This window comes from Heterodontus francisci, chromosome 36 (assembly GCF_036365525.1).
Source record: "Heterodontus francisci isolate sHetFra1 chromosome 36, sHetFra1.hap1, whole genome shotgun sequence".
Lineage (NCBI taxonomy): Eukaryota > Metazoa > Chordata > Chondrichthyes > Heterodontiformes > Heterodontidae > Heterodontus > Heterodontus francisci.
In genome coordinates this window covers 6,618,082-6,632,922 of record NC_090406.1, presented here as the reverse complement: position 1 = coordinate 6,632,922, position 14,841 = coordinate 6,618,082, and the positions used below count along the sequence as shown (strand labels likewise).

At 45.9% G+C, this 14,841-nt stretch overlaps 2 protein-coding genes across 6 annotated transcripts in view; both read right to left on the bottom strand.

Annotated features, from left to right (window-relative positions):
• slc25a42 (solute carrier family 25 member 42) overlaps window positions 1-10,566 on the bottom strand; it is a 76,168-nt gene extending 65,602 nt beyond the window's left edge. The window contains exon 1 of one of the 2 annotated variants that reach the window (XM_068016064.1): window positions 10,458-10,566. The gene's annotated coding sequence lies outside the window, so the exon portion shown is untranslated. Of the gene's footprint in view, window positions 1-78; window positions 214-10,457 lie in introns of those variants that run through there. The other variant, XM_068016065.1, reaches the window with a different exon arrangement.
• An 89-nt stretch (window positions 10,567-10,655) lies between these two features.
• Window positions 10,656-14,841, bottom strand: part of armc6 (armadillo repeat containing 6) — a 55,229-nt gene continuing 51,043 nt past the window's right edge. For 3 of the 4 annotated variants that reach the window (XM_068016060.1, XM_068016061.1, XM_068016059.1), the window contains one exon: window positions 10,656-14,766. In XM_068016060.1, coding sequence (XP_067872161.1) covers window positions 14,554-14,766 — 213 coding nt within the window. In that variant the 3' untranslated portion in view covers window positions 10,656-14,553. The remainder of the gene's footprint in view (window positions 14,767-14,841) is intronic. The other variant, XM_068016062.1, reaches the window with a different exon arrangement.

Genomic DNA, 14,841 nt, shown 5'->3' with positions numbered 1-14,841 from the left:
AAAAGAAAATTATTTATAAAAGTAGCATTATTTAAAATGCTTTGGCTTCGACTCTGATATAAAATTTTTTTTACTCACTTTCACTTCGGCCTCTCAGTCATGCTGCCGTTGCTGTGTTGGGGGCGGCTCAATGATGTTCCCTGATTGACAGTGAAAGCAACCAATTGGCTAGTGAGGCGGTGTCCAACACGTCAATCTTTTTCTAATGGGCGGGGCTTCAAATTGCCAAGAACTTTTATAGGAGGAAAAAAAACTTCAAAAATGTCAAAAATTCCTCTTGTGATTTATCTCCTCTTTTCCCTCAAAGTACTGACTCTTGCTAGGAGTATAGACAACGCCATGTGATCCCCTGTGTTGGCAGCCAAGGCGATGAGTGCCAACCAGTTATTCGACTATGGCGCCCTCATAGCCAAGTCCAATTCTGTCCTCACACCTTACACTTTCCAGTAGAAATCACTAATCAAGAACCGGAACCTTAAATTAGTTCTCTCCCCCACCCCAGAAGCCAGTTGCAGTTCAAGGAAAGGATTGCTTTTTTGAACAAGGCTGTAACATTTGCAATTTACCAGGGCTCTGGCTCCATCCCTGTATCTAAGGAGGATTTTTATGTTAGCTGCCTTTCTTCTCATACACTCTCTTTGCTTCTCATTCATTTTTTCACTTCCCCTCTGAACTTTTACATCCATCTAAGAGGGAAGACAAAGCTGCATTGGGAGTGTCAGCCCGGATTATGGTCTCAAACCTCTGAACTGGGGCTTGAATCTTCCAATTCAGTGGTGAAGGTGTTAGTACTGAGCCACAGCTGACACCGAGTCAATTTGTAATGCCCCTCCTGTCATCCCAGTTGAGATGAATGAGTTCAATACGGACCGTTGTATCAAAGATATTCCGTATTGCTCAGTACAATGGACTACTCCTATTTGCAATGATATCATCTACTCATGCCCCACTAAATCTTTGTAAATATTCAAGCATGGCTGGGGGGAAACAGAAATCAGCCAGGTTTCATTTTTTTTCATCACAAGACTTGAACACATAACTTAAGCATAAGAGGCAATACTGTGTGATCACTGCAGTAATTAGGGACTCCTGCATTGTTGGAAGATCTGTCCTTCAGATGAGATGTTAAACCAGGGGCATGTAAGCCTGTTCTGATCATTCAGGTGGATGGCAAAGACTCCCAGCACTTTTTGAAGAGGAGGGGAATCTGCCTTCTGTTCTGACCGAGATATCTTCCCAAGTATTCACCACAAATAGATGAGCTGGTTATTTATAACACTGCAGTACATGAGACCTTACTGTGTGGAAAATGGTTGCTGCATTTGCATACCTAACAGTAACTCCACTTCAAAAACTTATTCTTTAGGATATCTGAGATGTAAAAGGCTGTGAGTATTATTACATCACACGTGCGTGTGAAATAGTCATAGGCAATTCTTTTCCCAACGGTCAATGTTTTCTCTACACAATTTGCATCAGATCGGCTTGTATTTTCTGGCTGAGGGAAATTCACATTGTAGGCCTTGAAAAATTGGTCAAGTATTGTTCTATACCCAGCATGATCTAAGGGTTGCTCTATACCCAGCATGCTGTAAGGCAGCCAAGATAGGCGCAGAACTTGCTGAAGTAAGCTTACAGACATGTTGAAACTTGTGGTTAAGGGTACATGATTGTTGAACGGTGCAGATAAAGAGGAGCAGATTAAGGGGAACAAACAATGGGTGTTGCAAACATGTCTGGACTTCTTTAAGGCAGCTAAACTACTAATGCTTGCTAATCAAAGATGAGCTAATGTTTGGAGCTTTATCATAAAGACCATGCAAGACACAATCATGTGAGTCATGGGTTGAGCAACGAGCCTTTAAAGAATATATAAGGGTTAACGCTTGAGTATATCCTCGTTGGGAACCGAGGAATAACTCTCTAAGGCAGGACCCTGAGTCCGGAGGCTCAGTGATCAACCGTGATGAGAGACTGATCACCTGTGCGTTGACGGGTAGTATCTTGTACAAGAAGTGAGACTTGTACTTATTTGGTGTCTAAATAAAACTGTTGTACTAGACTTCTCCTTGTCATATGTTTGTAGTCTGGTGGCTGGGAGTTTGACATAATTGGAAAAGGGGTCAATCTTCCCATCCAGAGTTAAATTAGGCACAACATTTCAATTTCAAATGTAAATTCAACAATTTGTGAATAATTCAAATAAAGCAATGATGATCAAGCACACTATACTACAGAATATGGACAGGGGAGGGCAGTGGATTGCAGACACATTAAGTCTCACTTATTTCCCGAGTTAGTGTTATGGAGCTTCAGAGAAATTGGGGGAAAAATTCTCACTTAAGGGTAGATTTTCCAAGCCATTACTGCTCAATTTTAGGTGGTAGTGGAATGCTCAAGGACAGGCAATGTGACAGGAAAATACTAGCACTGAATGCACCTGCCCAAATATATAAAGAGGGATCATTTAGATCATGTATTAATGATGGAAATGCACAAAATTACTTATTTCCCACCACAGCAACACTGAAGATGAGGAATGTCTTTGGTCCAAAGAGGTTTACAACACAGCTGCTCCCTTGTATTCGTGTTAATGCATAGTTGGCATCAAACGTTGCTACGGCACGTAGGGTGTACTTAAATTATAAAGACCCAAGATGCGCTGCCCCCCCACCCCCACCTCCCAGATGTTGTTCACTGCAGTGTCCTGGATATTAATCTTTAATTCCTGGAGACTCCAGAGCAATCCTGGCCGAAGACTTCCTGTGAACATTGTCCTCTCCTCCTCAACCGACCAGGAATACACCTGAGAATCAGTCACATTTAGGCAAATTGCACTGACAAATTGCAAGATGGCTCCTGGGCTGTAAGCTCCCTAGCTGTTCAACTCTATCCATGGCCATCTGCTCCCATTCTTAGTGTTTTCTCCCCCAATCTACACTCTTAAACTGTTTAAACTCCCCTGGCTCTTTAATCAGTTCATTTTAGCCCTAACTACAAGCTAACAGCTAGTTTATGTTACCTGGGCCCACTGCCCTACCCCAGCCATACCTGCTCTTTGTTTTCTCAATGAAATTGAACGTAATCCGGACGAAACTGCAAAGTACAGCTGGTGATACTTTGATCTCCGATCCTGCTGTCTACACTGTCCAGAGTGTTCGCGGCCACGGCGTGCGGTAAGTCCATTGCAGAGAAGAAGGAGCAGCGGGACCCTAGGGAAATAAGTCTATCACAGAGGGGAAGCCCCGAACACACAAAAAGCCACGAATGGCTCCTCGGCCGCAACTTCAAAGCGCCCGCGGGAGATGGCTCGGAGAGCATCTGCAGCGCACTGTCAGCAATGCTGGTACCAGTGCCCGAGGATGTCGCTCACCTCCCAAAGGACGCGGATGAGCTTTCCAGGCATCGATGGTGGGAACTGAGGAAATGGCTTATTACCTGCATCCCCTTTCCCCCCCCTTCCCAGCTCCACTCTCTCAGCTCACCACGCCCCCGCCACCCCCTCCTCCTCACAACCCCTTCCCAGCCACCCCCTCGCACCATCTTACCCCTGCACCCCCCCACCACCCCCTTCCCAGCTCCCCCTCGCACCCCCTCCCCCTCGCACCCCCTCCTCCCACCGGCATCCTCCTACACCTGTGTAGGGGCCCTAACAACCCCACTGCCTTGTGGGCATCTCGGGAGAGACCAAGGCTAAGGGAGTAAACCCTAACAGAAAATCCGGAGCGGAACCCCGTAGGCGTTCATGTGTCACCTTTGGCATGTTTCCAGCAGTTCCTGCAGCCATACCGGTGCCAAACGTTGTGCTCTGCACTCCTTTGGACCCCACCAGAAAGGCCGAGGGGGGGGTTTTGACGCTTGGGCAACTCTCAACCTCCATACATTTGCCCAGGCATGCGCCATGGAGAGGTCACTCCATAGTCGCCTCACAGCGGCAGAAACAACACGGAAGGCAGCAGTTACGGGTTATAAGTCCTGCAAAAATTGGCGTAGAGATTGGGCACCTCGGGTTGCCTTTGTCGGTGGGAGAGGTCATCGTACCTCACTGGACAACTACCGCCCGCCTCAAACCAGGCAGCCCCCGGTCAATAAGGTTCTGTCCCGCCACAGTCCACCTGCTTCAATGGGTTCTTTAGCTCAGAGTCATTGCCCGAAAAGTGGACTGCAACACCGCACCAAACAACATGAAAAAAGGAAAGGTACCAGCCCTTCGCTTTGCAAGCTGGAACGTCAGAACTATGTGTCCTGGCCTGTCGGAAGACCTTACACAAATCAACGATTCTCGGAAGACCACCATCGTTAACAACGAACTCAGTAGACTCAATGTAGACATTGCAGCACTTCAGGAGACACGCCTCCCTGCGAGTGGATCTGTAACAGAGCAAGACTACACCTTCTTCTGGCAGGGCAGGGATCCTGAAGTACCAAGACAGCATGGAGTGGGCTTCGGCATCAGAAACTCCTTGCTCAGCATGAGAGAGCCTCCCTGAAATGGCTCGGAATGCATACTGTCCATCCGATTGCTCACCACCTCTGGTCCAGTACACCTACTCAGCATCTATGCTCCAACACTCTGCTCCCCACCTAAAGCTAAAGACCAGTTCTACAAGGAACTCCATAATATCATTAGTAGCATCCCCAACACCTGTTCCTGCTGGGGGACTTTAATGCCAGGGTTGGGGCCAACCATGACGCATGGCCCTCCTGCCTTGGGTGCTATGGCATTGGAAGGATGAATGAGAATGGGCAGAGACTGCTTGAGTTGTGTACCTATCATAACCTCTGCATCACCAACTCGTTCTTTCACACTAAACCCTGTCGCCAGGTTTCATGGAGGCACCCAAGATCGCGTCGTTGGCACCAGCTAGACCTCATCGTCACAAGGCGAGCCTCCTTAAACAGTGTTCAAATCACACGCAGCTTCCACAGTGCGGACTGCGACACCGACCACTCCCTGGTGTGCAGCAAGGTTAGACTCAGACCAAAGAAGTTGCATTATTCCAAGCAGAAGGGCCACCTGCACATCAACACGAGCAGAATTTCTCATCCACAGCTGTTACAAAAATTTCTAAATTCACTTGTAACAGCCCTGCAAAACACTCCCACAGGGGATGCTGAGACCAAGTGGGCCCACATCAGAGACGTCATCCATGAGTCAGCTTTGACCACCTACCACCTACGGCAAACGTGCAAAGAGGAATGCAGACTGGTTTCAATTTGATATTGAAGAGCTGGAACCTGTCATAGCTGCTAAGCGCATTGCACTGTTGAACTACAAGAAAGCCCCCATCGAGTTAACATCCGTAGCATTTAAAGCAGCCAGAAGCACTGCACGAAGAACAGCCAGGCGCTGCGCAAATGACTACTGGCAACACCTATGCAGTCATATTCAGCTGGCCTCAGACACCGGAAACATCAGAGGAATGTATGAAGGCATTAAGAGAGCTTTTGGGCCAACCATCAAGAAGATCGCCCCCCTCAAATCTAAATCAGTGGACACAATCACTGACCAACGCAAGCAAATGGACCGCTGGGTTGAGCACTACCTAGAACTGTACACCAGGGAGAATGTTGTCACTGAGACTGCCCTCAATGCAGCCCAGCCTCTACCAGTCATGGATGAGCTAGACATACAGCCAACAAAATCAGAACTCAGTGATGCCATTCTCTAGCCAGCGGAAAAGCCCCTGGGAAGGACAGCATTACCCCTGAAATAATCAAGAGTGCCAAGCCTGCTATACTCTCAGCACTACATGAACTGCTTTGCCTGTGCTGGGACGAGGGAGCAGTACCTCAGGACATGCACGATGCCAATATCATCACCCTCTATAAAAACAAAGGTGACCGCGGTGACTGCAACAACTACCGTGGAATCTCCCTGCTCAGCATAGTGGGGAAAGTCTTTGCTCGAGTCGCTTTAAACAGGCTCCAGAAGCTGGCCGAGCGCGTCTACCCTGAGGCACAGTGTGGCTTTCGTGCAGAGAGATCGACCATTGACATGCTGTTCTCCCTTCGTCAGATACAGGAAAAATGCCACGAACAACAGATGCCCCTCTACATTGCTTTCATTGATCTCACCAAAGCTTTTGACCTCGTCAGCAGACGTGGTCTCTACAGACTACTAGAAAAGATTGGATGCCCACCAAACCTACTAAGTATCATCACCTCATTCCATGACAATATGAAAGGCACAATTCAACATAGCGGCACCTCATCAGACCCCTTTCCTATCCTCAGTGGCGTGAAATAGGGCTGTGTTCTCGCACCCACACTTTTTGGGATTTTCTTTTCCCTGCTGCTCTCACATACAATCAAGTCTTCAGAAGAAGGAATTTTCCTCCACACAAGATCAGGGGGCAGGTTGTTCAACCTTGCCCGTCTAAGAGCGAAGTCCAGAGTACGGAAAGTCCTCATCAGGGAACTCCTCTTTGCTGACGATGCTACTTTAACATCTCACACTGAAGAGTGCCTGCAGAGTCTCATCGACAGGTTTGCGGCTGCCTGCAATGAATTTGGCCTAACCATCAGCCTCAAGAAAACTAACATCATGGGGCAGGACGTCAGAAATGCTCCATCCATCAATATTGGCGACCACACTCTGGAGGTGGTTCAAGAGTTCACCTACCAAGGCTCAACTATCACCAGTAACCTGTCGCTAGATGCAGTAATCAACAAGCGCATGGGAAAGGCTTCCATTGCTATGTCCAGACTGGCCAAGAGAGTGTGGGAAAATGGCGCACTGACACAGAGTCTGCGGCGCTTGAGATGGCTTGGCCATGTGAGCCACATGGAAGATGGCAGGATCCCCAAGGACACATTGTACAGTTAGCTCGCCACTGGTATCCGACGCACCGGCCGTCCGTGTCTCCACTTTAAAGACGTTTGCAAACGCGACATGAAGTCCTGTGACATTGATCACAAGTCGTGGGAGTCAGTTGCCAGCGATCGCCAGAGCTGGCGAGCAGCCATAAAGGCGGGGCTCTAAAGTGTGGCGAGTCGAAGAGACTTAGCAGTTGGCAGGAAAAAAGACAGCAGCGCAAGGGGAGAGCCAACTGTGTAACATCCCCGACAAACAAATCTTTCTGCAGCACCTGTGGAAGAGCCTGTCACTCTAGAATTGGCCTTTATAGCCACTCCAGGCGCTGCTTCACAAACCACTGACCACCTCCAGGCGCTTATCCATTGTCTCTCGAGATAAGGAGGCCAAAGAGAAGAACTGACTCTGGAAGATCTGGTGGAATTAGTGCTCCAGGAGTTGGGCAGACAGAATGCAAGAGAAAGGCAAACAGTACTGGAAAAGAGTCAGGTAACATGCTGGGTGCACTTCCCAATGTGAGTTACATAGAATTATACTGAAAAGATGGAACAGAAACAAGGCATTCAGCCCAACTAGTCTGTACTGCTGTCTATACACGAGTCTCTTCACGTTGTTTCTACCTCATCTCAGTTTTTCTGCATATCTTTCTATTCCCTTTTCTCTCATATACTCATCTAATTTCCTTTTGAAAGCATCTACTTGCCTCAACTTCTTCTACCACCGAGGACAAGGGCACTAGGTGCATGTGAATACCATCACCACCAACTTTCCTTCCAAGTCACACATCATCCCAACTTGGAAATATATTACCTATTCCTTCATTGTTGCTGGGTCAAAATTTTGGAACCCCCTAACAGCACTTTTGGAGCATTTTCACAACACGAACTGCAGTTCATGTTTAAGAAGGCAGCTCACCACCACTTTCTCAAGGGCAATTAGGGATGGGCAATAAATGCTGGACTTGCCAGTGACATTCTCATATCATGAGCTAATAAAAAAAAGCCAGGAATCAGGTGGGTAGGGGGGCAGGTGGCAGGGGCGAAGGACAATAGGGAAGGTCTGTGATAGGGTGGAAGACAGGAGTGACTAAATGTCAAAAAGGGATGACAGTACAAGGCAAACGTAGGTGGTAATGGAATAAAAACAAATGCTGGAAATACTCAGCAGGTCTGGCAGCATCTGTGGAGAGAGAAGCAGAGTTAACGTTTCAGGTCAGTGACCCTTCTTCAGGGGTAATGGGACAAGTAAAAGAAACAAAAGATGGGTCTTGAGGTGGTGTAAATGGCAACAGCTGAATGCTTACCAGCACCTGCTGACCAAGAAATTGGGAGCAGTGGTTATGACCTAAAGCTGTTGAACTTAATGTTGAGGCTGGAGGTTGTAAAGTGTCCAATCAAAATCAGATGCTGTTCCTCGAGCTTCCATTAAGCTTCGTGGCAATAGTGTAGGAGGCTGAAGACACAGAGTTCAGGTGGGAGCAGCATGGAGAATTAAAGTGCCCAGAAGCTCAGGGTCTCACTTACAGACTGAACAGAGGTAGTCAGCAAGTGGGTATAACTACATGGATAAAAGTAAGGGACAAAGCCGATTTCAGGCCATGTTTTATTTTAATGAGATATTTATACAAAGGGTTACTCATTGCAAGATCTAGCACAAATACATCAAATATCGAGTGCTGAATTTAAAAAAACTACTACATTAGTGCCATTCTACAACAGAACATGATAAGATTATAAGGATTACACATCATCAGGCTGACATTCAATTTTCTTTGTGCAAAAGTCATGCTTTAACTAGGCTCTTTCAAGCTATGTTCACCAGCAATTGCTTCCTCGGAATCTACAATTAATTTTGTTGTAATTTAATCCTCCATTTCTGTTGAAGAAACTGACTCTGGCTGGGGTACAGTTCCACCAGCACAGGCTGCAAGCACGAGCCTACACGGTGATAATCAGCAGGCTATTTGACTGTGATGAACATCACAGCGGAGCCCTATCCTATCCTAAACATTTTTTCATTCATTCATCCATTCATGGGATGTGGGTGTCACAGGCAAGACCAGCATTTATTTCCCACCCCTAATTGCCCCTGAGGTGGTGGTGGTGAGCTGCCTTCTTGAACCATTGCAGTCCACGTGGTGAATATGCTCCCAATAGTCCTGATAGGGAGGGAGTTCTAGGATTCTGACCCAGAGACGATGAAGGTACAGCCAATATATTTCCAGGTCAGAATGGTGCGTACCCTGGAGGGGAACTTGCATGTGATGGCGTTCCCATCCACCTGCTGCCCTTGTCCTTCCAGGAGGTGGAAGTCGTGGGTTTGGAAGGAACTGTTGAAGAAGCCTTGGAGAGTTGACGCAATGTATCTTGTAGATGGTACTATCTGCTGCCACTGTGCACTGATGGTGGAGGAAGTGGGTATTTAAGGCGTTTGCTAATTAAGGTACAAAGCAGATTTCATCCCAGGTTTTATTTTACTGAGTTTGCCTTGCAAGGAAGCTCAAAGGATTACCTAATATTTACTAGTTCACACTTTGCCGTAGGAGTGGATGCCCTGGATTTATTTAATCCCCCCTATTTAGCCCATGGCACTGAAGCAACTTTTCTTTTATTTATCTGTGGGATGTGGGCGTCGCAGACTACACCAGCATTTGTTGCCCATCCCTAATTGCCCTTGACAAGTGAGTGGCTTGCTCGGCCATTTCAGAGGGCAGTTAAGAGTCAACCACATTGCTGTGGGTCTGGAGTCACATGTAGGCCAAACCAGGTAAGGACAGCAGATTTCCTTCCCTAAAGGACAGTAGTGAAACAGATGAGTTTTTACAACAATTGACAATGATTTCATGGTCACCTTTAGACTAGCATTTTAATTCCAGATTTATTAATTGAATTCAAATTTCACCATCTGCCATTGTGGGATTCGAACCCATGTCCCCAGAGACTTAGCCTGGGCTTTGGATTAATAGTCCAGTCACATTACCACTACACTAACTGCAGCAGAGTGCGGGTGGGAGGGGCATTCCCATGATGTGCCCGGGAAGCAGTCTATATGTCCCAACCCCTTGGACATGTGTCCCAACAACAGACATATATCAGCTCCCCATCTCTGAGAGGGGCCGGCAATTAGACCCAGTCAACTCAATCCCATTTGCGTTTATATTTCTCACTGGCCGGTTTGTCAAGCTTGAATTTTATGGATCTGAAGTTTTGCACCAGGCTGTTTTTGGCACTTTTGATGGCTAAATCCTAAGTTAAAACAGCAAGGTTGTCAGGATTCACAGCTCGATATTTACACAGACTAACAGGAACAGGGATTTAAACTTGTCAATAAGGCATGTAGCTAAGTCACCCAGGGAAACAAAAATGCTTGAACACTTCTTCTTTGGGTATACGAAGTCCATGACTCTGAAACAACTAACAAGTGAGACAGAGGATGGAAGGGGAACAGCCCCTCGAGCTTGCTCCACAACTTATTTAGATCATGGCTGATCTGTGCCTCAATTCCATTTATTCAACCTTTGCTCCATATCACAATATCTTTTGCTAACAAAAATCTATTGATCTCAGTCTCGAAAGCTTCAACTGACCCACAGCATCCACAACCTTTTGGGGGAGAGAATTCTGTCGCAATTTCCACTAACCTTTGTGTGAAGAAGTGCTTCCTGAAATCACCCCTGATCAGCCAGGCTCTAATTTTAAGGCTATTCCACCCTTTCTCTGGATCATGAGTCAAAATGACACTACATTAAAAAGAAAATATATTTACCAGGCGTTATGTAGTCGAACACTCCCCCATCCCACCCACCTCAGTTAATGGAGATAAATAGACTTTGCTCCTGAGTTATTTTTGCAGATCATGCTGACAATGCACAAACATTTGGGGCCGAGTTAACACTTCCAGCTCTTCCCAGATCTGCACTGCAGTGAAGCACCATCTGTTTCTGTTTTTAGCCAGATCAGACCTCCTATTACAATGCTGCATCCTTCAGCAATGACCGAGAGGGGCAGAGGCTGAACAGGAATTGTTAGCATAGGAACAGGAGGTCATTCAGCCCCTCTAGCCTGCTATATAGGAACACAGGAGCAGAAATAGGCCATTCAGCCCATCGAGCCTTTTCCGCCATTCAGTACGATCATGTCTGATCATCCACTTCAATGCCTTTTTCCCACACTATCCCCATATCCCTTTATCTCATTGGTATTTAGAAATCTGTCAATCACTACTTTGAACATACTCAATGACTGAGCTTCCACAGCCCTCTGGGGTACAGAATTCCAAAGATTTACAACCCAGAGTAAAGACATTTTCCTCATTTCTGTCCTAAGCAGCTTCCCCCTTATTTTGAAATTGTGTCCCCTGGTTCTAGACTCCCCAACCAGGGGAAACATCTTAGCTGCATTTACCCTGTCTATCCCTTTAAGTATTTTGTAGGTTTCAATGAGATCACCTCTCATTCTTCAAAACTCTAGAGAATACAGACCCAGTTCCTCCAATCTCTCTTCATTGGACAGTCCCACCATCCCAGGAACAAGTCTGGTGAACCTTTGTTGCACTCTCTCCAAGGCAATAATATCCTTCTTAAGGCAAAGGGACCAAAACGGCACACAGTACTCCAGGTGCAGTCTAACCAAGGTTCTATACAATTGAAGCAAGACTTCAATACTCCTGTATTCAAATCCTCTTGCGTTAAAGGCTAACATACCATTAGTCTTAATTGCTTGCTGCACCTGCATGCTGGCTTTCAGTGACTTATTGATGAGGACACCCAGGTCCCTTTGTACCTCTACACTTTCTAATCCCTTACCATTTAAGAAATGCTCTGCACATATGTTCCTGCTAACAAAATGGATAACCTCACATTTTTCCACATTATATTCCATCCGCCACATTTTTGTCCACTCACTAAGTCTGTCCAAATCCCCTTGGAGCCGCTTTGTATCTTCCTCACGACACACGTTCCCACCTAATTTTGTGTTATCTGCGAACTTGGAAATATTACATTTGGCCCCCACATCCAAATCATTTATATATATTGTGAACAGCTGGGGCCCAAGTACTGATCCTTGTCGTACCCCACTAGTCACACCTCAAGGATGACCCATTTATTCCTACTCTCTGTTTTCTGCCTGTTAACCAATCCTTAATCCATGCCGGCATATTCCCTCCTGTCCCATGTGCTTTAATTTTGCTAACCAACCTCCTGTGGGGGACTTTATCAAAAGCCTTTTGAAAATCCAAGTACACTACGTCCACCAACTTCCCTTTATCAATTCTGTTAGTAACATCCTCAAAAAAACTCCAACAGGTTCGTCAAACATGATTTTCCATTCTTAAATCCATGTTGACTATGCCCAATCAGATTATTATCCAAGTGTCCATTTATCACATCCTTTAGAATAGATTCTAACATTTTTCCTACTACTGAAGTAAGGCTGTTCCACCATTCAGTTAGATCATGGCTGATCTGTATCTCAACTCCATCCACCCACCTTGGTTTCATAACCCTAAATACTCTTATCTAATTGTGAAATTATCTATTGACCCTCAGCCTCAACAGCATTTTGGGGGGGGAAAGAGTTCCAGATTTTCACCACCTTTTTATGTTGAAATGCTTTCTAACATCACCCCTGAACAGCCTGGCTCTAATTTGAAGGTTATGCCCCCTTGTTCTGGACTTCCTCACCAGAGGAAATCTTTCATTCTATCTACTCTGTCAGCTTCTTTAATCATCTTAAACACCTCAATTAGCTGACCCCTTAAATCTTCCATATTTAGGGGAATGCAAGCCTGGTCTATGCAAACAGTCCTCATAATTTAACCGTTGCAGTCCCAGTTGGCATTCTGGTCAATCTATGCTGCCCCCTCTCCAAGACCAATCTAGGCTTACTGAGATGCACCATCAAGAAACTTTGCTTCCTCCATCTTATACTCTTATATACTGGGAGGTTACTCGAGAAACAAGATCCTCACAGTATGCTGATGCACAGTTCCACCAGCAGGGATGTAAATGGAAACCTCTGACCCAACAAGCAAGTGGTAGTGCAGCAGCTCCAGTGCTGAAAGGTTGTAATTACAGTGTGACACATTTACATAGATGTTTCCATTGTAAATGTGGATATAGGAATTCATAATAGGAAAAGAAATTGCACACAGATGTAATCTTTTTCATACAATAAAACATCTGGGCTTGACTGTCAAGATAAAACAGAAAACCGTGGCAATACACAACAGGCTGATCAACATTGGAAAGAGGAAGGTTCATGTGAGTGCTTTCAGAGAAATGCGTGCATGGGTTAGCAGTGTGAAAAACACATTGTTGAACTTTAGTGGTGGACTGAAAACTCAGTCTCTGACTCGCCGCAGGCAGAACAGAAAAGATTACCTCGCTTGTCAGCACTGACTCCAATCGCAAGACTATAAATGGGATTTCAAATCCAGGGTTCAACACAGCTGCCAGAGTGGAGATCCCAAGGAAATTCCCAGCTCTGCTGACATGCTTTCACGATTTACACAGTACACGCCTAACCTGGATTAGCAGCAAAGCCTCGATTTTCCACCTGTGACCTCAATTATATGCCAGGGTTTCCAGGCGAGTCAGAGCTTCAGGTGGTGGGGGAAAGGGGGGAACCAGAGGGGGCTGGGTAACTTGTAGGGGGAAAAAAAACAATAAAAAAAAAACGTAACAGCAAAGATCATCTAGTTCTCGGGTTGTGAAAGATTTCGGGGTCTCTCAATCATGGATTCAATCCTGTCATCAACCAGGATGGAAAGAATCTCCTCTCCATTATTCAAAGAAGTCCCTTGTTGCAGGAATACTGAGACACTGGTAGGCAGTCTTCATTCCTGATCAGGGTTAAAATTTCCTTTTGCAAGTTTTGCAATATAATAATGTATAAACAGAGGCTCAACGAACAGCAGAAGTCACCGCAACTAAAATTAATGGCTAAGTAATGTATGAATTTCATTGACAGACCCAGGGAAGCTGTGGCACTATTGAACAAAAGTTTTTTTTGAAAAAACAAACACTGACAAAAAAAGTCTAGATTAATGCAGCCTATGCATTTAAATCTGAATGTGCTAATTAATATTGTCGACTGATGGGATTGGGGTGCCAAGAGCGGTGGGGGGGGATGGTAGTGTGTGGAATGACAGGCACTGACATCTGTGAAGTGGAATATTTAATGGCAGATTATCAATCTGCTTCAAGATATAGAAGCTGCCAAGTTTGGTGTTAAACACTTTAATATCCTTTGGTGGCAAGAGGTAAGTACTGTGACAATACAATATTCACACCACTGGTCTCAAAACACTTTGCATTCTGCTGCTGAAACTTCGGCATAAAAAACAGGCCCTGGATCACAAAACAATGGAACTTCCAGAACACGATTACCTGTCAAACTGCAAGAACGTCCAGATGTAGCAACTTTTACTGAAATGATCCTTGGTGTGTTTGCACATAGTGTGACAGTGACTTGTCACCCGACAGCCAGCTCCCAGCCTCCCAGAACTTATCTGCAACGTAGGAAGTCCCATTCACTGAAGTAGAGGTGCAGGAGGTGGCAGCTGGTAGATCCTCACCTCACTACAGTTGAAACAGTCACCTCACAGGTTCTCTGGTCGATTTAACAACGTCTCAGATGGCCAGAGGGGGTAAATGTTAGAAAAATCCAGCAATGTGCAACGAAACATGATGTATGTTTTTGGATCCATTGTCTTATGGGCGACAAAAGTGGCCGTTAACGAGAAATTCCACCTTTCTGCCCCGTCCAGAACTCGTGAAGCTCCACTTTGCAACCGAGATCCCTCAGGGCGGCTTTTGCCAGGTCCTCACAGTCTTGGTGCGTGGTCTTAGCCTGCAGGATGAGCACCTCAGCTCCCATCTCCAGGATCAGCTGGGAGAAGTCAGGGTTGCGGGCCACTAGGTTACGGAGCAGCATGCAGGCCTGCTTCTATAAAAGATCAGCCAACATTAAAATGGAGGTTCAACAATGTTAATTGTATTCAGGTGGTGGGCATTAACTGGG